We start from the raw sequence: 20,553 nt of genomic DNA, 5'->3' as shown, positions 1-20,553 counted from the left end.
CAGACAGGCCCGGAACCGGCTGGGACCGCGCGCCAAGCACCCAGCTCCGGACGCGAGCTCTCGGACCCCCTTCCTGCCTCCCCTGCCCCTCCCCGCACTCTGAACTTCGGGAATCCCAGACCCCCCGCCACTGGACTCCCAGTTCGGAACTGGGGACCCGGAACCTCTATAGCGCCCCCGTTCCTGAGAACCAGACCTCTCCCCGCTCCCCGCGGGACGCCCCGGGCCCTTGGGGAGTGCGTCCGTCTGTCTCTCACCCCCGTCCCTCCCGGGACCCGGGCTTGTCCGCCAGGAGGTCCAGGCTCACCTGGGCTGGACAGGGCGGGGACCTGGCCGGGCCGGGCCGGGCCGCGTTCTCGCCCTCCGCCGCTCTCGCCCTTTAAGAGGTTCCTGCCACTTTGCCCCTTCGGGGGCCTCCACCTGCACTGACAGGGCAACTCTGGCGTGAGGCCCCGCCCCCGACCCGGGGTGCCTTAGGATTGGTGCAGGCAACTGCCAGTCAGCAGGGCGGCGGGGAGGACGGGGGAGGAACTGGGCGGGGCAGAGAGAGCGTCGCAACCGGGAAGGGGCGAGGGCTCCAGGTGCGGCCTGACGGGACGCCCAGCGATGGCCGGTAGGGTTGCTGACCCGCTGGGTCTGCAGAGGCGCGCACTGGGAGCTCCTGAATTGGCTGGCGCGGTGTCTAACGTCGTATGGCAAAAGTATGATGCAATTTGCCACGTGGTGCTACCCCCTAAAGGCTGGAAGGGAGACACGGACTTGGTCACAGGGGACTAGGGAAGTAATCCTGAAGAGGACACCTGGATGACCTGTGCCATCTGTGTCAGAGTCACTACTCTGAAGCTGAGTTTCCTCAACTATAAATCTTGAAGAATATTTTCCTGAGAATTAGCAATATATGTTAAGTACCAAGCGCAGGGCTGGGGCACGGTGGGTGGTCTTCAGTAAATGTGGACTCTGGTCCCCTTTATTCGCATCTTCCCACTATGAGACTTTGCCTTCCTTATCGTCTGTCCCATCAGCGCTGGAAGGGGCTTACATAGTCACTGGTCCAAATCCCCTCCCCTCTGTATCGCATTTCAGAGCTGTGCTTACAGACTTCCACGTGGCTCACTGGTAAAAGCATCTGCTTACCAATGCAGGAGGGTTCAATCCCTGGGGCGGGAAGATCCCCTGGAGAAGGAAATAGCAATCCACTCCAGTATTCTTATTGGGAAATCCCATGGACAGAGGAGCCTGGCGGAGTACAGTCCATAGGGCCATGGACATGACTGAGCATGCATGAACGCACACACTTTCAGTGATGGGAAGCTTATCACTTCCCAGTTAGGCCTCCTTCATTTTAAACCCGTCCGAACTCTGCTCTTTAGGAGTCTTGCCCACAGAGAACAAACCTAATCCCTCTTCCTTGCTGAGGACTTAGAGAATGACAAAATCATAGGCTATTTCAAGTTGGAGACCCATGAATTCCTTTTGGGGGCAAATGGGACATAGAAAAGGTCACTGACAAGTGACTTCCTGTGACTTCAATGGTCTTTCTATTCGATGGACTCAGGAATCAGATTGCCGAGAGTCAGAACCTGCTACTACTTACAAGCTGTGGGCCATTAAGTGAAATAACCCATGTAAAGTACTAATAAGAACAGTGCCAGTCTCAGGGTAAGCGTTCCCGAAGTGTTAGCCTTTATTATAGAAATTCATGTTTTGCCCCCCAAATTCACCGAAGCCCCCTTTGGGTCAAGTCTTAATCTTTAGTTTTCAGGCCCCAGTCCCTGCCTTCAAGAAGCTCACAGTCTAGCAGAGGAAGGTCTGAGCTCCCACATCTTCTGATAAAGGTGCACAGTCTCCAATGCACCACAGGAGCTATAGTTTCTTTAACCAGAAATCTGGACCCTTGAGACCTTTTCAGTCCCTCACCCAGTGGACCCCATATGGAAAGCTGACACACACCAGGTTCCCAAGCCTACCGACACACCTTTCACTTGTCCACATTCTCACCTGCCCACCAGGTGGTATGGCTCAGCCCAGTGGTTAAGAGTTTGGGATTTGCAGATGATGGAGTCTAGGCTCTTCCACTTAGCCGCTCCGTACCTCTGGGTAAATCCCTTTCCCTCTGGATTAATAATAGCCCCAACTTCACATAGAGCTGTTGGGAAAATTAAATGAGCATGTGAAAATACATATGCAAATACCCGGTAATGGTTCCAGTGTTATTTTTTTTAATTGCTCCCACGTGTATTCGCGCACCCTGGAGAGAGCAGGCTGTGAATGCCTTGATCTAGCCTCCGCAAAAGGGGTTTCCTTCCCCTTTTCTGACTCTCCTCCTCTATCGAAAGGGCGGGGCGCGGAGAATCCCGCAGCGGCCCAGACGCGGCTATTCTAAGAAACTGCCGCAGGCCCCACCCCCTCCTGATGGGGGCGAGCACTTGGCTCCTCCTCTCTGAGGCTGGAGCTGCCTGTGGGTGACTCAGCAGCGCCTGCGCCAGCCCCGGCCTGATAAGTGTGTGTGCCTGGGAATGTGTGTGTGTCGTGAGGGTGGCCAGGGAGGGCTCTGTATTTCTGAGTTTGTGCCTGGGATGTCCACGTGGGAGTGAGCTTGTGATCTTGACCTAGTGTGTGTCTCTCATCTCTGTGTATTGTTGGAGCGGGATAGATGCATTTATGGGTGTGACAGTGTGCCCTTGATGGTGAGTTTGCACAGAGGGTGTGCCTCTGTGTCTCTGTGTTGTCATATAAACTGGTGCCTCCCCCACCTCCAGCCAGGCCCTGGAGCCCTGGAGCCCTGCCCAGGACCCTCTCTCAGGACGCAGCCTGGGGTTCTTGTTGAAGTGACATGTGCACTTGTGTGGGTGAAAGTCGCTGGCTTGGGTGGGCCGGTGGGATGGGTGGATGCTGTCCCTGCGTGGACTTCAAGCCCCCTGCCCCCCTGCCTCTGCCAGTGAAGTCTCCATCTCCCTCCCCAGACTTGGTGTTATTTGCCTCCTGAGATGCTCCCTCTCAGGGAGTCCTCCAGAGGAGGTGATCACTGTTATTTTACCTGTATTCTTTCATTTGATTCCTTTGAATCCTTATACCTAAAGTGTTCTAAAGAGGGTCTGAGCAGAAGACAGCCAAGGTCACACAGCTTTTAAGGGTTATAAGCAGGCAACAGATCTCTGCCCCCCCGGGCTGAGTACCAAGTGTGCCTGGAGCCTGGGGGGGACTGATAAGCTTGGGGGGCAGGGAAGGAACCTGTTTTTGTCTCCCCCTCCTCCTCTGAGTTGCCTGGGCCTCCAGCCAACTCCTTATCCTGCCAGAGCCTGGGCCCTGCCATCAGCCTCCACTGGGTGATTGGGTCTTGAGTTGGGTGATAAAGAGGCCAAGGAATGGGCTAGGGGCTTAGAGGGTACAGGGTGGGAGGCAGGGCCAGTAGGAGAGCGTCTGTTGCATCAACAAAACTTAATTGAGCTCTTTATTCAAAACTGACCAATGCCCAGTCTAAGTGAGGAAGGGTGTCACAAGACCAGGTCACAAGGAACAGTGGAGACAGCATGGGAAGCTCAGGCAGGAGGCAGGGGCTGGAATCTGTTGCAGGTTTGAATCCCGATCTCACCATTCTCAGGGGTGGGCGTAGGACCCAGCCAGTCATATTTCTCTCCTAGCCTGACTGTCTCCTCACCAGTCAAATGAGGTCATGGCGCTCATCCTGTCATCCTTTCCTGACTCCGGGACATTAAGACTCTAAGATAATTAGATGGAAAGCCATTTGTAAATTGAAAGTTGCTCTCCATACATAATGGACATTCATTCCTGTTGAGATTCACGGCCTCCTGTGATGAAGGCCCTAAAGCAGCTGTGTACCCAGAGCCCAGGGAAGGGAAAAGGATTCCATCTGCAGGATTAGGGAAGATTGCCCGGAGAAGGGACCTTCCAGCTAGACTTTTAAGGGTGACTTTACTGCATGGAAATGGAAGAGGGCCTTCCAGGGGAGGACAGCCTGCACAAAGGCCTGGAAATAGAATAGTGAAGGTGTGCTCTGGGAACAGAAAATGGTCCAGTATATGTGGAGCACAGAGTGCATCGTGTGACCGAATAGTGGAAGGCCTTGAATGCCAGGTTAAGAGCTGGGCAGGTGGTAGGGGAGAAGAGATACTGACATTTGGGTCAGCCAGGGAGTCTTGGAGGTAGAGACGGCCATTTGCTGGCTGGGCTTTGGCAGTCACTTGGGGGCACCTGAAGTGGAGAGAGAGAAAATTGATGAGCGGTGGTTCAGGGACCCTGTTCCTATCCAACCGAAGCCCATGGCTGATCCCCAGGATAACATTAAGGTGGGCAAGAGGCTGCAGAGCCCCCTCCAAGGGAGAGATGGGGGTTGGCAGGGATGCAGAAAAAGCCAAGTCAGATGCCCCAGTCTGGGGAAAGATGCATACAGGGGCAGAGAGGGTGCCCACCAATAAACACGGAAGGTCTCTGAAGGCCCCGCTGCCCCCAGAGGGCCTCTGCTTTGCTAAGGTGTGGGGAGGGGGCCAATCCCTCCAGGAGAACCCCTTCCCAAGGAAGGTGCCATCTCCAAAAGCCCCTTTTCAAACAGCAGTGGTTGCCAACGATTGGTTTATTGTATATCTGCCAGGTATGTCACTAACCAATTCCCATGAGTTCCCCTTATTTTATAGCTGAGGCTGGGAGAGGTGAAATGATCTACTTGCAATCACACAACTAGCCAATGACAAGGCCAGGACTTGAAAGCAGCATTCCCTGTTTCCTGAGAGGGAAGGAAAGAGCTGATGGGATATTTGGGGGGAAGGCTTAAGATTTGGCTAGTTGGGGCCAGGAATCTGGGAGGGGCGAGGAGGAAAGATGGTGTCTGCTGCCACCTTGTGGTCCTTAGAGCTGCTGCAGTGGAAGTGTGGAGCCCGGCCACCCAGGCTGCCAGAGGGAGCTCGGCCTGGGACTGAGGCTGCTTTGGGTGCCTGAGGGTCAGCTCCAAGGCAGGGGTTGTCATGAGAGGGTGGGCATTCGAATGAGAGTCTCCCAGATTGCAAGCCCAACTCACTGTGATGTGTGAGGCCCTTGGCACGTCTCTTACCCTCATTCCTCAGTTTCTCTCATTGCCTTTGAGAGGATGAAAAGAGATCCTTTTTACTCCTGTGAAGACCCTCACAGCCTTTACTCATCTTTGAAGTTGGAAAAACTCAGGACCTAGTGGGCAGGTCCAGGATTGTGGGGCTTCTTTGGGGGGGGTCTCTCTTTTTTTAAGTGAATGTAAAGAGTAAATGAACAATGCAAAGGGATAGAGGAAAACGATAGAATGGGAAAGACTAGAGATCTCTTCAAGAAAATTGGAAATATCAAGGAAACATTTCATGCAAGGATGGACACGATAAAGGAGAGAAACGGTAATGACCTAACAGAAGCAGAAGGGATTAAGAAGAGGTGGCGAGAATACACAGAGGAACTACATGAAAAAACTCTTAATGACCCAGATAACCACGATGGTGTGATCACTCACCTAGAGCCAGACATCCTGGACTGTGAAGTCAAGTGGGCTTTAGGAAGTAGTACTAGGAACAAAATTCTGTACTAGGATGTGACAGAATTCCAGCTGAGCTATTTCAAATCCTAAAAGATGATTCTGTGAAAGTGCTGCACTCAACATGCCAGCAAATTTGAAAGACTCAGCAGTGGCCACAGGACTGGAAAAATCAGTTTTCATTCCAATGCCAAAGAAGGGCAATGCCAAAGAATGTTCAAACTATGGTACAACTGCACTCATTTAACATACTAGCAAGGTAATGCTCAAAATCCTTTAAGCTAGGCTTCAGCAGTATGTGAACTGAGAAATTCCAGATTCATAAGCTGGACTTCAAAGAGGCAAAGGAAGCAGAGATCAGACTGCTAACATTAGTTGAATCATGGAGAAAGCAGAGGAGTTCCAGAAAGACATCAACTTCTGCTTCATTGACTACACTAAAGCCTTTGACTGTATGGATCACAAAAAATTGGAAAATTCTTAAAGAGATGGGAATACCAGACCACCTTACCTATCTCCTGAGAAACCTGTATGTGGGTCAAGAAGCAACATTTAGAACCAGACATGGAACAACTGATTTGTTCAAAATTGGGAAAGGAGTACAACAAGGCTGTATATTGTTACCCTGCTTATTTAACTTATATGCAGAATGTGTGCTGTTGCTCAGTCATGTCTGACTCTTTGCAACCCCATGGACTGTAGCACACCAGGCTCCTCTGTCCATGGGATACCCTGGCAAGAATACTGGAGTAGTTGGCCATTTCCTATCCCAGGGAATCTTCTTGACCGAAGGATCGAACCCTGGGTCTATATGCAGAGTACATCATGTGAAATGCTGGACTGAATGCATCACAAGCTATAATCAAGTTTGCTGGGAGAAATACCACCAACCTAACATATGCAGATGATACCACTCTATAGCAAAAAGTGAAGAGGAACTAAAGAGCCTCTTGATGAAGGTGAAAGAGGAAAGTGAAAAACCTGGTTTGAAACTCAACGTTAAAAAGCTAAGATCATTAAAAAAAAAACAAAAAACAAAAAAAACTAAGATCATGGCATCTGGTCCCATCACTTCATGGCAAATAGAAGGGAAAAAAGTGGAAGCAGTGGCAGATTTTATTTTTGGGGGCTCCAAAATCACTGTAGACAGTGACTGAAGCCATGAAATTAAAAGATGCTTCCTTCTTGGAAAGAAAACTATGACAAACCTAGACAGTGTATTAAAAAGCAGGGACATCACATTGCCGACAAAGGTGCCTAGAGTCAAAGCTATGGTTTTTCCAGTAGTCATGTACAGATATGAGAGTTGGTTCATCAAGAAGCCTAAGTGATGAAGAATTGATGCTTTCGAACAGTGGTGGTGGAGAAAGACTCTTGAGAGTGCCTTGAACAGCAAGAAGGTCAAATCAGTCAGTCCTAAAGGAAATTAACACTGAATGTTCATTGCAAGGTCTGTTGCTGAAGCTCCAATACTTTGGCCGCCTGATGCAAAGAGCAGACTCATTGGAAAAGACCCTGATGATGGGAAAGATTGAGGGCAGGTGGAGAAGCGGGCAACAGAGGATGAGATGGTTAGATAGCATCACCGACTCAGTGGGCATGAATCTGAGGAAGCTCTAACCTGGCATGATACAGTCCATGAGATCACAGAGTCTGACATAACCTAGTGATTGAACAACAAAGACATAAAAAATGCCTGTAGCCACTTAGGGCTTCCCAGGTGGCGCTAGTGGTAAAGAGGCAGCCTGCCAATACAGGAGACATAAGAGACATGGGTTCGATCCCTGGGCCAGGAAGATCCTCTGGAGGAGTGCATGGCAACCTTCTCCAGTATTCTTGCCTGGAGAATCCCATGGACAGAGGAGCTTGGCGGGCTACGGTCCATAGGGTTGCAAAGAGTCACACACAACTGAAGCGACTTAGTACGCATGCATGTAGCCACTCAAGGCTGCAGGACACAAGTGGGAAGAAGGGAAAATCAGAATGGAAAGAGACGGTGCTCTTAACCAACTGAAGTTAATGTATTTCACTTTTGCAAATTTTATAGACATTTACGACCTTGTGAACACAAGGCCAGGGTCCTTCCTAGGGAAGGACCTATGCGAGTGCGAAGCCTTGACTGACACATAGACCTCATGGTGAGTCCACCCCTAGGCCTGGCAGGGTCAAGTATTAGGTACACATGGGAGATGTGGGAATTCTGAAGCCAGAGCAGGAGCTGGGTTCGTGTCTCCCAACCAATCCCCTTCACCCCAGCCCCACTGCCATACCCCACAGCCAGGCTCTTCACCCATGTCCTCCAGAGCTGCCAACCTGGACCTTGTGTGTGGCCACATCCTAACAGCTAGGTTGCTCCAGCCAGGACTGCTCTGGGATCTTCTGTTCCATCCAGGCCAACCCTCATTTGCTTTCCAGACTGGGAGGTCCCAGGCCATAAGCCCCAGGAAGCCTTCTTTGCCTGCCCTCACCTCCCCAGGCAGTGCCAGCACTGTGCTTGGCACTTTGGTCCGTATAGAGTCATTGTCTGAATCCCTGAAGTGCTGTCCATAGGGTGTCATCCACGTGTGGTCAGCCTAGATGGACATCCTAAGGCCCTCCTCTTCAGCGAGGCCTGAGGGGTGGAGGGTGAGAGACAAAGAAAGGACTCAGACCCAGTCCCAGCCCTCCTCTAGCTCATAATCTGGTGATCAGGTAAGATGGAGACTGAGTCTTAAAATTTTCAGGCCTGGCAGTAACCTTGAGATGGACGAGTCCAAGTGATATCAAACTCATTTAGCCACAGAAGCTCAGTGTAAGAAACAGAGAGAAGCAGGACTATGCTGAGTGAAGCGATGGGTGTAAGAGGATATGGAAATTCTGTTTGCTTGGCCTCCCCCAGCCCTTCTAAGAAACTAAGAGTTGAAACCACTAAGATCAAATTGTTTTAACAGAGGCCTAGCAAGGATAACGCTAGGAGTCGGACACAACTGAGTGACTTCACTTTCACTTTTCACTTGCATGCATTGGAGAAGGAAATGGCAACCCACTCCAGTGTTCTTGCCTGGAGAATCCCAGGGACGGGGGAGCCTGGTGGGCTGCCATCTATGGGGTTGCACAGAGTCAGACATGACTGAAACGACTTAGCAGCAGCAGCAGCAGCAGCAGCAAGGATAACAGATGTGACCAAGGTCACAGAACAAGTTAGTAGCCAAGGATATATTCAAACCTAGTGAAACTGTACCCCATAGGATTAAAAAATCCTGAAACCATGCCACATAGGGTTAACAGAAACAGGTAACTATTAGAAATTCTTGGGCTTGTCTTACAGAACAGCAGGTAAGGGAATGGTTTGGAAAAAAAAAAAAAACCCTCTGCTTGTAACCTGCCTCCACTGACCAAGCTGACTTAATTATTTTCTGACTCCTTAATCACCCCTATAGATAACACCTCTGAGATATGGGTCACTACGGTAACAGGAGCTTATGTTGTTTTCCAGGAGCTTGGAGTCAGCTCCCGTCCAGTTCAAGCTGGCTAGGACTGGATCAGACCACTCACCCTAAAACTGGGCCTGCACAGAAGTCAGATGAATGACCTTTGGACAACAAAGGCCAAAAACTCCACCCTCAGATCCTACTGCTGCTGCTGCTGCTAAGTCACTTCAGTCGTGTCTGACTCTGTGTGACCCCATAGACGGCAGCCCACCAGGCTCCCCCGTCCCTGGGATTCTCCAGGCAAGAACACGAGTGGGTTGCCATTTCCTTCTCCAGTGCATAAAAGTGAAAAGTGAAAGTGAAGTCGCTGAGTCGTGTCTGACTCCTAGTGACCCCATGGACTTCAGCCTACCAGGCTCCTCCGTCCATGGGATTTTCCAGGCAAGAGTACTGGAGTGGGGTGCCATTGCCTTCTCCCCAGATCATGCTAAGCACCTCCATTGTTGAGCATACATCCTAGAAAGAAGCCATGTCACTCAGATGCACCTGCACAGAACCCCGATTACCTCACCTTTTCCCCACCTCCAACCACCTTTCCCAATGCTGAGACTCTGCTTCTTTATCCCATAAACATCCCCAGCCCTTCACCTTCAGGGAGGCAGATCTGAGATTTCTTCTCCTGTCTCCTCACTTGGCTGCCTTCTTAATAAACCCTTTCTCTGCTGCAAATAGTGGCAGATTTTGTAATTTTTGAGCTCCAGAATCACTACGGATGGTGACTGTGCCATGAAATTAACAGACCTTGCTCCTTGGAAGAAAAGCTATGACAAACAGCATATTAAAAAGCAGAGACATTACTTTGCTGACAAAGGTCCATCAAAGCTATGGTTTTTCCAGTAGTCATGTATGGATGTGAGGGTTGGACCATAAAGAAGGCTGAGTACCAAAGAATTGATGCTTTCGAACTGTGGTGCAGGAAATGACTCTTGAGAGTCCCTTGGACTGCAAGGAGATCAAACCAGTCAATCCTAAAGGAAATCAACCCTGAATATTCATTGGAAGGACTGATGCTGAAGATGAAACTCCAATACTTTGGCCACCTGATGCAAAGGACTGACTCACTGGAAAAGACCCTGATTCTGGGAAAGACTGAGGGCAGGAGGAGAAGGGGATGACAGGGAATGAGATGGTTGGATGGCATCACCGACTCAATGGACCAGTTTGAGCAAACTCCAGGAGATAGTGAAGGACAGGGAAATCTGATGTGCTGCAGTCCATGGGGTTGCAAGGATTCAGACATGACTTAGCAACTGAACAGCAATAACTGCTGCAAACTTCTGCATCTCAGCATCTGACATGCTGCATGTCAAGCAGATGAACCTGGTTCAGTAGCACTAAGTCTGCCTGCCCAGGTTTCAGGCTGTCTTTGCTCAGCCTCAGTACTGGACAGTCAGGGCTGAACCATCCTTCCCCCCGCCGACTCACATCTCCCTCCAGTCTCATTCTGGATTCTGTATCCACTCAGCACAGCCAGGATGGTGAAGAGAGGCTCAAAGTGGTCCCAGGGGCCATGGGAATGGGACAGCAAGGAAGAGGGGCCCTTTTGGAGCCCATGCTGAATAAGGGGAAAGATTGGACTTTTGTCTGTTTGCTCACTGCTTATCCTCTGTCTTAGCACAGAGCCTGCCACTCTGTTGGCATTATTAGTTGAATGAATGGATTTGAGTTAGCAGCTCAGGGGATTCTTCTTGGGTGGGGAAATCATCCCTCCAGGTTGACCTCATCCATCTCTGGGTGTTTCCTCTGGTCCTCTAGGGGTTGGAATCTGGGCTGGACTACCTGTAGGTCCTAGTAAATATGTCAGCTTCGTTGTGTCTTCCTTCTCTTTCTCTCTGGAGCAATGTCCTATCAGAGGAAGCTGTTGTGTGACTTTGGGCAAGTCACTTCCCCTCTCTGAGCCTCCAGCTCCTCATTTGTCAAAAATACTCACTTTAAGGTGTTTTTAATTATTCACTTTAAATATTTATTATGACTTTTCATGTGCCAGGCACTGCATAAGGCCCATGGGGTAGAAAGAATAAAAGAGGTAATAACTTGAAAGGATAAGAGTGCCTGGTACATAATGGATGGTCAGTCATAGTTCTCCATGCTCATCCAATATTCCCAACAGAATGCCTCCCCTCATTCAAGACCCTCTTTCAGGAACCAGTTCCAGTCTACAGCTTCCAGGGATGAGAGAGCTTACCAGGTGTATCAGCTGCAGACAGCAGAACAGGGGAACTGCTAAGTCACTTAAGTCGTGTCCGACTCTGTGTGACCCCATAGACGGCAGCCCACCAGGCTCCCCCGTCCCTGGGATTCTCCAGGCAAGAACACTGCAGTGGGTTGCCATTTCCTTCTCCAATGCATGCAAGTGAAAAGTGAAAGTGAAGTCGCTCAGTCGTGTCCGACTCTTAGCGACCCCATAGACTGCAGCCTACCAGGCTCCTCCATCCATGGGATTTTCCAGGCAAGAGTACTGGAGTGGGGTGCCATTGCCTTCTCCAAGAACAGGGGAAAGTGGGGACCAAATAAGGGTGCTAATGCCACACAAGACCAGTAGGTGGCAGAAGCGTCTGGGAAATGAGCTTGTCTCCTTGTTCAGTTCAGTGGCTCAGTCCTGTCCAGCCAAGTCTGACTCTTTGCGACCCCATGGACTGCAGCATGCCAGACCTCCCTGTCCATCACCAACTCCCGGAGTTCACTCAAATTCATGTCCATTGAGTCAGTGATGCCATCCAACCATCTCATCCTCTGTCATTCCCTTCTCCTTCTGCCCTCAATCTTTTGCAGCATCAGGGTATTTTCAAAAGAGTCAGTTCTTCTCATCAGGTGGCCAAAGTATTGGAGTTTCAGCTTCAACATCAGTCCTTCCAATGAACACCCAGGACTGATCTCCTTTAGGATGGACTGGATGGATCTCCTTGCAGTCCAAGGGACTCTCAAGAGTCTTCTCCAAAAGCATTAATTCTTTGGCACTCAGCTTTCTTTATAGTCCAACTCTCACATCCATACATGACTGCTGGAAAAACCATAGCTTTGACTATACGCACCTTTGTCGGCAAAGTAATATCTCTGCTTTTTAATACGCTGTCTAGGTTTGTCATAGCTTTTCTTCCAAGGAGCAAGCGTCTTTTAATGACACAGAGTGCAGACCCCATTTCAGAGGGTTCTAGAATCATGGTGGACTTCCAGGGGCTCCCCTGGGTAAAGGGAGTACTTTCAAATGTTAACAGAATGGGGAACTATGGGTGATGTTTCCCCCTTCTTTTTAAGCTTATTCTCGGTCTCTATAATGAGCATTCTATAATGACTATAAACATCAATGAAGGAAAAAAAAAAACCTGTGTTCCTTTCCACCATATTTCCTTACCCCTCCCCACGCCCCGTTAGAAAACAGCTAGGTTCCCGAGTCTGGGCAGTGCTGTGGGGACCCAGCCGCCTTCTGAGAAAGGGCAGGTCTTGCTCAGCATGGGGGTGGGGTGGGGGTCTGATAGCAGATGCAAGATATCCCAGCAGGGCCAAGGGTCAGCACAGAGCAATCCAGGAAGGCTTCCTGGAGGCAGAGGAAGCGGCGCTGACCTGGAAGTGTGATGACGTTGGCACCTGAGAGGAGCCTGCACCACCTGCCCCATTTCTCTGAGAACTGCCCGTCCTTGGGCTGGGCCTCGGTAGCCCTGTCCCTGTAGAGGGTCCCCTTCTCTCTCCAAGGGCTTTTGAGGTGGTGGACAGGCAAGACTGAGCTCAGGCTCCTAGCATCCTCCATTGGGAAGGAGCACGGAGAAATCATCTGGACTTTTCAGGCAACTGGAAGCTATTGAAGGTGAAAAGCAGAATGTGTTTCCCCATCAATAATAATGCGCCCTCGTTACACGACAGCTGCTGTCTTGTTGGGTCCTGAAGAGAATCCTGGTTACAGTAACTGCTCTCCTATTTTACAAATAAGGAAAGAGATGCCCGGAGTGGTCCCGCAGATATGCTTTTCCTCGGGGCATACATACAGCGATGAAGAAAGAAAATCTCTAGTGTGCACAGACTCAAACGCCTAAAGCTCTGGTGCACGCTTCCCTCTCCCCTTCCCTCCCCCCCCCCACACACACCCTCAGAGCTGTTCTTTCCAGCCTCTGGGAGGATTGGCTCTGGGCAGAGCTGTAGGGCCTCTGGGCGGTTCTTTGAGGAGGGTGAGGCCAAGCAGTCAGGCCCCCTTCCTCCCCGGAGCAGCCTGGTAGCCCCGCTGCCATTGCCGCCCACACTGCCGCTGGGGGTCGCGGTTGAGCTCCGAGTCTCCCCCGTGTTGGATCTCACCCCCTCGACACAGCAGGCCCCAGGTGGGCAGCCCAGGACTAGGGCTCCGGGCTCAGAAGGGAGGCTGTCTCGAGGGGAAGAGGGGCTCTGTGCCTCGATGCTTTCTTCAGGACCTGGTCTCACACGGCGGGGAGGCAGGTCCTGGGACAGGAAGTCCACCTTCCAAAGTTACAGAGTAACCTCGGGGCCAGCATCTATTTGAGGAGAACCCTGAGGAGGTGGGGACGCTCTCTGAGGCTTCAGGCTCTGACTTCCGCTCCTAGGGGGGCCTTGAACGCGCACAGAGGAGATTTGGGTCTTCTATGACCAAAGGCTTCCCTGGTGGCTCAGCTGGTAAAGATATCTGCCTGCAATGCTGGAGACCTGGGTTCGATCCCTGGGTTGGGAAGATCCGCTGGAGAAGGGAAAGGCTACCCACTCCAGTATTCTGGCCTGGAGAATTCGATGGACTGTGTAGTCCATGGGGTCGCAAAGGGTCGGACACGACTGAGAGACTTTCACTTTCATGACCAAAGGCAGGGCCATTGTAGGGCAGGTGGAAGGGAGAGGGGAGGGAGAGGGGAGGGAGAGGGGGAGGGAGAGGGGAGGGAGAGGGGGAGGGAGAGGGGAGGGAGAGGGGAGGGAGAGGGGAGGGAGAGGGGATTAGTGGGAGCCCCAACAGGCTTGCGAGCATGTGGGCCTTAGATTAGGGGGGTGGGCCACAGGGAAGAAGGCGGAGTCAATCTGGAGGGAAGGGGTGGAGCACATGCTAGGAAGTGGCTACAGCTGTCTCTTGTGTCGCCTTCTCCCATCAGATCAGTTTTTGACACGGGCTCAGTAATTGCGGTGGGCTTAGTTGCCCTGAGTTATGTGGGATCTTAGTTCCCTGACCAGGGATCGAACCCACGTCCCCTGCATTCATAACCACTGGACCACCAGGGAAGTCCCAGACGGGGTTCTTCAGGACAGTGTCACATCACCCTCTGAGTCAGGTCCTGAGGGTGGGGCTATACTTTTCGCTCTGTGAGCAGGCAGGTCTAGGTCATCCCCCCACAAACTGGGCTCCCCTCATGAGAGGACCAAAGTGGGTGAGCAAAAGAAACAGCCAGAGATTGCAGACACTGAGAACAGGGCTCACTTTATTGGGAAAACAGAAAGTCGGGTCCTTGGTCCCCAAATGGAACCTGGGAGAGGCAAAAGCCAGGTGTCTGAGTCAAGCTTCGTTTCTGACATGCCTGCCTCCCTCACCCACAAAGGGGGCCAACTCCAATGACACACACTGGACCCCTAGAGGGCCTCTGGTTCTCCCAGTCTCTGCCAAATCCCCAGGGCATTTTACCAATAGATGTCTGTTTCTGGGATCAAGGAACATGAGGGAACCATCTCTTTCTCTCCCAGGAAGACAGTGCCCTCAGAATCCATCAACCCATGTCCATGGTGCAGAGGCTCAGAGAGGGACAGAGCCCTGCCCAGGGGCACACAGCAAGTGGGAGATGGAGAGTCAAACCCACGTTCCCTGTCTACTGGCCTGGGACTCGTTTCAAGAGGAGATTCTAGAAGATGAGCCCATTGGATGGATGTCGCCTGCAATGACACCTGCCGGGGGACTCCATCCCCGTGACTCAACCATGCAAGCCAGGAGGCCCAGGCCAGTGCCACCTGGGGACCTTTATTCCCTCCCAGGCTGTGCCCCAATCTAGGGTCTCGGAGACCCGGCAAGGACCAAAGGAGCCAGCTCTGTAGAAGGTACTTGGGGAGAAGACATCCTCTTGAAGTTTGCTTCTCCAATGCATGTTGTCCCACCTTCTGAAACTCAAACTCAAGCAGATGGCTAAAAAGGAAAGTTCTTTGCTCCTGACCAACCTACAGCATTCAGAGACGGGGTCGAAGCAGGGATAAACAAGAACATTAGATAATGTTAAAAAAAGCTCCATTTGTTGAGCACTCACTGCATGCCAAGCACCTCTCTCCTCCACTCAGTAAAACAACTACTGTGTGTCATTGCAGTTCAGTTGCCAGGAACGCTTGTGTGACCCACACAGACAGGTCCTTCACTCATAGCTTCTTTGTAAATCCCACAACTTCTTACCAGGGGAGCATCATCGTCCACGATGGACAAAATGGGCTCAAGGAGTGAAGTGACTTCCTGAGGTCACACAGCACAGACATGGTAGGCAGCCCACAAATTCACAGAGCAAAGCAGTCTTCCAAGGCAGAGGGGGACTGGATGGGAGAGAAGCAACTACCAAAGTCACAGCAGTTTCTCGGGCGGCCGGCTGGTGCCCCTGCCGCCCAGGTGATGAGACACAGAGCCTGCCAGGGAGGGTGCTCCGTTCACACTTGTGAGCTGGACACGAGGGTCTCCCTAGTACCCCTTCGTGTAATCACAGAGTGTCCTCTTGGGAGTCAGGCAAGCAGAGGAAGTGGACTTGACAGACCCAAGACAGCATTCTAGCCAGACCAGCCATGGACCAGCTGTGTGCCCTTAGGCAAGTCATTGCCCTCTCTGAGCCTCAGTTTTCTCACCTATAAAATAGGGGTAACAGTAATGCCTATTCATAGTTATGCTGTGAAGATGAAGTGTTACCCCACGTCTAGTGCCTAGAACAACGAAGGGCCCTACGTGCTGTCTGTATTCCCTGTGGTGATGACACTGGCCTCTCACCAAGATGGGGATGCGAAGGCACTCCGTGTCCAGGAAGAGCTGCACACAGTTGGGACTCGTGGCAGGGGCCGCCGATGAACCAGAGACTGAGCAAGCCCCAAGCGTAGCGCTCTGCTCCATCAGGAGGTCCATCCTGACCACATCAGCTCCCCTCCGGCTACCATTTTGAATTTCCAAGCTGCCCTCCCCAAGAACCACCCAGCCTACAATTCGAGCCCCTGCTAGAGGCTCCTCATCCAACACCTCCCCTGACTCCATACTATGTGCGCAGTGCCCAGAAACGAAATAAAGGAAGAGATGATGATGAGTAAATAAATGATAAGAGAAAAGGGTGTGTGTGTGTGTGTGTGTGTGTGTGTGAGTGCTGGAGTCAGGATCCACGGGGACCACTTCCTAGGGGTTTTGGAGCCCCTGAGCTGACTCCCAGCCTGGATCTGTGGTAGTTGCCAGGCGGAAAGGCAGGCAGAGGCCAGGCTGAGGATCTGCTGCTGACAACCAAGGGGCTGGTCTTGGGCCAGGGGCCCAGCGGAGGCCCAACCTGGACTGTTGCTCCTCCTCTCTTAGGACATGGTGACCCCTCTTCATCTTGGGGAACATCTCAAATTCCAAGCCAAGCAAACCTCCCTAGACAGCAGCCTCTAGCACCCCCATTCTTATTACAGGAGAACCCTGGCTTGGAGGCCTACTATGCACCCTGGTGGCTCAGTCGGTAAAGAATCTGCCTGCAGTGCAGGAGACCCAGGTTCGATCCCTGGGTCGGGAAGATCCCCTGGAGAAGGAAATGGCAACCCACTTCAGTATCCTTGCCTGGAAAACCCCATGAACAGAGGAGCCTGGTGGGCTGCAGTCCATGGGGTCGAAAAGAGTCGGGCACGACTAAGCGCTAACACTTTCACTTTTCATGTGCCCTGTCCGACCTTCAGAGAGGGCACTTGGAAGTGAAGTGACTTGCTTAAGATCCTAATGCTAGAAGTGGTCAAGAATCTGTCAAAATCAGGACACTTACTAGAAACTGAGCATCATATTAGAGGCTGATTCATTCCCTTGTCTTACGTCTAGAAGGAAGCAGAAGCACAGAGGGGGCAAATTCCTTACAGAGGTCACACAGTCAGACAGTTAACATCAGAGCTGATTTCTGAATCCACTGTCGAGGCTTCCAGGCCACACCTAAGACTGAACCTGAAGGCTCCAGTTTACTCCCTTCACTCTCCTGCCCTCCCCACCCAACCTCTCTTACATGACACTTGACATTATCCATCACTCCCTCCCCCTGGGAACGCCCTCCTCCTCCGGTTTCCATGGTAGCACATTCTCCCCATCCTCCTCCTGCCTCTCTGGCAGCTTCTCACTCTCCATGGTGGCGCCTGAGCCTAAAAAGCAGGGGATCCCCAGGCTGGGTCCCCATCTCTTCTCTCTTCATCACTACCCCTGAAAGCTCACCTCCTTTTCCATCTGGGTCTCCAGCTCTGACCTTGCACAGCAACTCTACTTTTGAGTAATAATGGATACTTTACACATGTTAATAGCTCATGTGCTGGGCCCTGTACATACATTAATTCATTAAATCCTCACAACAATCCCATGAAGGAAGTCCATTCTTCAGATGAGGAAACAGACACAGAGAGGGAAAACCAAGCTCTGACCCCAGCTTTAACCACTACTTCTATTACAAGAAGAGATATGAAATCGTAGGACATTTTGAAACCAGAAGCGAAAACTTTCCTCCCACCTCTTGAAAAGAGAGGAGTGGAAATTTTGTAGGAAATCAGACCTACTCCACCGCTTTGAGAGCCCGGTGATGATCTAGAATTACATTGTCAATTTGCAGCTTTAAAATGCATCATGCACAATACACTTTGAAACTTGAAGATTTGGAGAGCTTCAGGAGGAACAAAAGTTCACGGAAAATTGCCCTTTTCCCTCAGATTTTTCCATTTAGTTTTAAGTTTTCAAAAACGTCACCCCAGGATACTGGCTACTAAGGCTCTTCTACTTCAATGATGCCCGGAATTCACTGAAAACTTGGACCCTGGAGTTCCATGGACTTGAGTTCTGTGACCACGAATGGGCTCTGTGAATTAGGGGTAAGTGGCTCGACCTCTCTGAGCCTGACTTCTTGTTTAAAATAAAGGCAGTATTACTTGCTCCACTGGGCTGTCATGGACCAGAGAAATGATGGGCATCAAGCTCATGGCATGGGGGCTAGCACACGGAAGCATTCAACTGAGCCCGATGCGTCAGCTGCACACAACTTCTTGGGTTTACCAAGCGCTTGATCATTCTATGCTTTTGTACACACTGTTCTCTCTTCTGGGTGGCTAGCTCCTAGTCATCTTTTAAGGCCCTTTGACCCTTTCCACCCTTCTCAGAATTGCTACAAATATGGGTTTCAGTAAAAAGCTAGAAAAGGCATTTCCCTGTGACACCCCCGCCCATCCCAGGGCTCCCTATCACCTCACATGCATCACACTGAGATGCAAAGATTCATTTATGCTTTGGTCCAAGCATAGGCTCGAACCTTCTGAGGATGGGGCCATATTGGACTCACTTCTGAGTCCCAGAGCCCAGGGCGCACAGGAAGTAGATTTCAACATGTTTGCTTTACCTTAAATGCACGTGGTCAGGACCCAGCCCCTGCTGACTCCAAGACGAAACTATATACCAGGATTGGTAACAAGCAGGCAGATCCAGACAGCCACAGGAAATGGCAGTGACTGGGTCCAGAGCAGCCTCAAGACAGACCTGTCCCAGAGGGGTTGAAGGGGACCCAGTGTTTGCAAGGAGAATAAACAGCCCTGGCTCCAATGTCACCACCTTCAAGAGTCTTCCCTGGTTCCTAAATTGTCCCCTTTCTATGACATCTCCAGAAAGCACTAGCAGGAGGGGTCCCAAGTGATGATAACAAGTGTCCCGGAGTGTGTCCCCTGCCTTGCTGAACCCCTTACCCATTCAGACACAGAGATCTTTATAGTCACAAGCTCCATCTGGATGGTGACAGTGATCCAGGTGGACTGGGACCCCAGGCATTGGTAGCTTAGCAGCCTGATCGGAGTGTGGCTATGATCCCACATCTTCCAGGGCACTAGTGGAGCCACTTCTGAAGGAAGGACATTCCCAGGTCTGGGGCTTCTCATCCTGAGAAGGTGACTACGTTTTGCCCACTAAGGGCATCCCTGCCCCTCTTGTGCCCAAAGCCCACCTTGGTCCCTGAGCCCCAACCCCCAGAATGCTAGTTCAGCCCCTGCTGGAGTGACAGCCTCCCAGAGAGGAGAAAGGCTTTTGTTCCAAGGAAATGACTGTCAAAGAGAGAAGAGGTATATCATTTTTTTTTTTCCCTGTTTAAGACAAAGATGTCAATTTCTTTCCATCTGTCCCAAAAAGGGAAGAAAATTAAATTTGTTTTTACAAAGATGTCAGCACACAGCTTCAATAGGGAGTCAGGGTGTATGTGACAGAGGCAGTGTTGTGGAGAGAGGGGAGAGGTGAGGGGATGGTGGAGATGAAGTTTGGGGTGGGGGACACAGAGAACAGACCAGACCCTGATATAGGGGGAAGCAAAGACCTGGGGATGCCAGAATAAAATGCCAAATGAAAAGGAAAACTTCTATGCCTAAGTCTGGTGGACCTGGCCCTCAGCAGCTTGAATGGGGCAGCTCGCGCAGGGGGTGGGGACCTGGGGACACAGACTGATGTTGGCACTGTGGTTATAAAAGCCTTCTTCTCCCCAGTCCCTTCCAAGTCAGGTCCCAGGGCCGGGATGCAGTTCATCAGACATACTGGGTGTAGCAGCCAGATGTTGGGAGAAGGGAGAGAGGATTTCTTGGAGGTTCTTATAGGGTGCCAGGGTCTGAGAGGAGGAAAATGCCACCCTGGTGCTTTAGAAACCACCACCCCCACCCCCTCAGCCCCCCCCCCACACACACCCACCAGAGCCAGGGGCCTCCTACACTCAGGGAGCTATTAGCGTGGCCCTCTGTCCTCCAGCATCTGGGCCAGAGAAGCCACAGCCGTGGGGACCCCCAAAGTGTCCTCCCTGTGGCTTGAGGACCTAACTTCAAAGTAGAAGCCCCCTTCCTCTGCCTCAGCCCCCCTCACCAGCCTTTGGCACAGAGGCCGACTGGCAGCTCTGGTTTGGGATTTGCAAGCCCTCCTGACTCCTCCCCGTGGGGACCCCGCCGCAGCTGAGGCCTGTCTTGCTTGCTACCCTGTCCTGCAACTCCACTGTCCCATCTCAAGCTCACTTCGATGCTGCGCCTCCCTGCCCATTCCAGGGAAACGACTGTCTGTCGAGGAGAGAAAAGGTGTATCCTTTCTAGTTTATTTTCTCTTCGTTCATAAAAATGGCAAATTGGGCCTGGACCTCGGCGAGCCCCTCCCCTTTCTGGAACTCCGGGCTGGGACTCGACTCCAAGCTGCGGCCCCATTGTTTGTACACAGGCCCTCTCTCCCAGCCCCATCCGGAGCTGGACCGTCAGCCTCACCGTCCCGTCTTTCAACTCACACCCACAGGAGGCCCCTCCCCATCACACCGGGGCCGGATCTTGAAGCTCGATTCCACCGTCCGCAGCACCGGCCCTCCTTAGTCCTGGGCCGGGTCTCAGACCAGGCTCTCACTCCCGCCAACCCAGCTCCAACTAGAACGAAGG

The 20,553-nt window shown here is 51.6% G+C and overlaps 2 protein-coding genes across 4 annotated transcripts in view; both read right to left on the bottom strand.

Moving 5' to 3' along the window:
* The window catches only part of EPB41 (erythrocyte membrane protein band 4.1), a 181,727-nt gene extending 181,270 nt beyond the window's left edge, over positions 1-457 (bottom strand). For 2 of the 3 annotated variants that reach the window (XM_010830201.1, XM_010830203.1), the window contains exon 1: positions 308-457. The gene's annotated coding sequence lies outside the window, so the exon portion shown is untranslated. Of the gene's footprint in view, positions 1-257 lie in introns of all 3 variants that reach the window. The other variant, XM_010830207.1, reaches the window with a different exon arrangement.
* A 16-nt stretch (positions 458-473) lies between these two features.
* OPRD1 (opioid receptor, delta 1) overlaps positions 474-20,553 on the bottom strand; it is a 60,223-nt gene continuing 40,143 nt past the window's right edge. Inside the window, exons 4-6 of the mRNA XM_010830263.1 lie at positions 15,908-15,993; positions 15,332-15,388; positions 474-740 (exon numbers count right to left, since the gene is read on the bottom strand). Of these exons, the coding sequence (XP_010828565.1) occupies positions 474-740; positions 15,332-15,388; positions 15,908-15,993 (410 nt within the window). The remainder of the gene's footprint in view (positions 741-15,331; positions 15,389-15,907; positions 15,994-20,553) is intronic.

The sequence above is a fragment of the Bison bison genome, unplaced genomic scaffold (genome assembly GCF_000754665.1).
Source record: "Bison bison bison isolate TAMUID 2011002044 unplaced genomic scaffold, Bison_UMD1.0 scf7180017864516, whole genome shotgun sequence".
Lineage (NCBI taxonomy): Eukaryota > Metazoa > Chordata > Mammalia > Artiodactyla > Bovidae > Bison > Bison bison.
The sequence above is the reverse complement of the archived record's forward strand: the minus strand, read 5'-3'. Positions and strand labels throughout refer to the sequence as shown.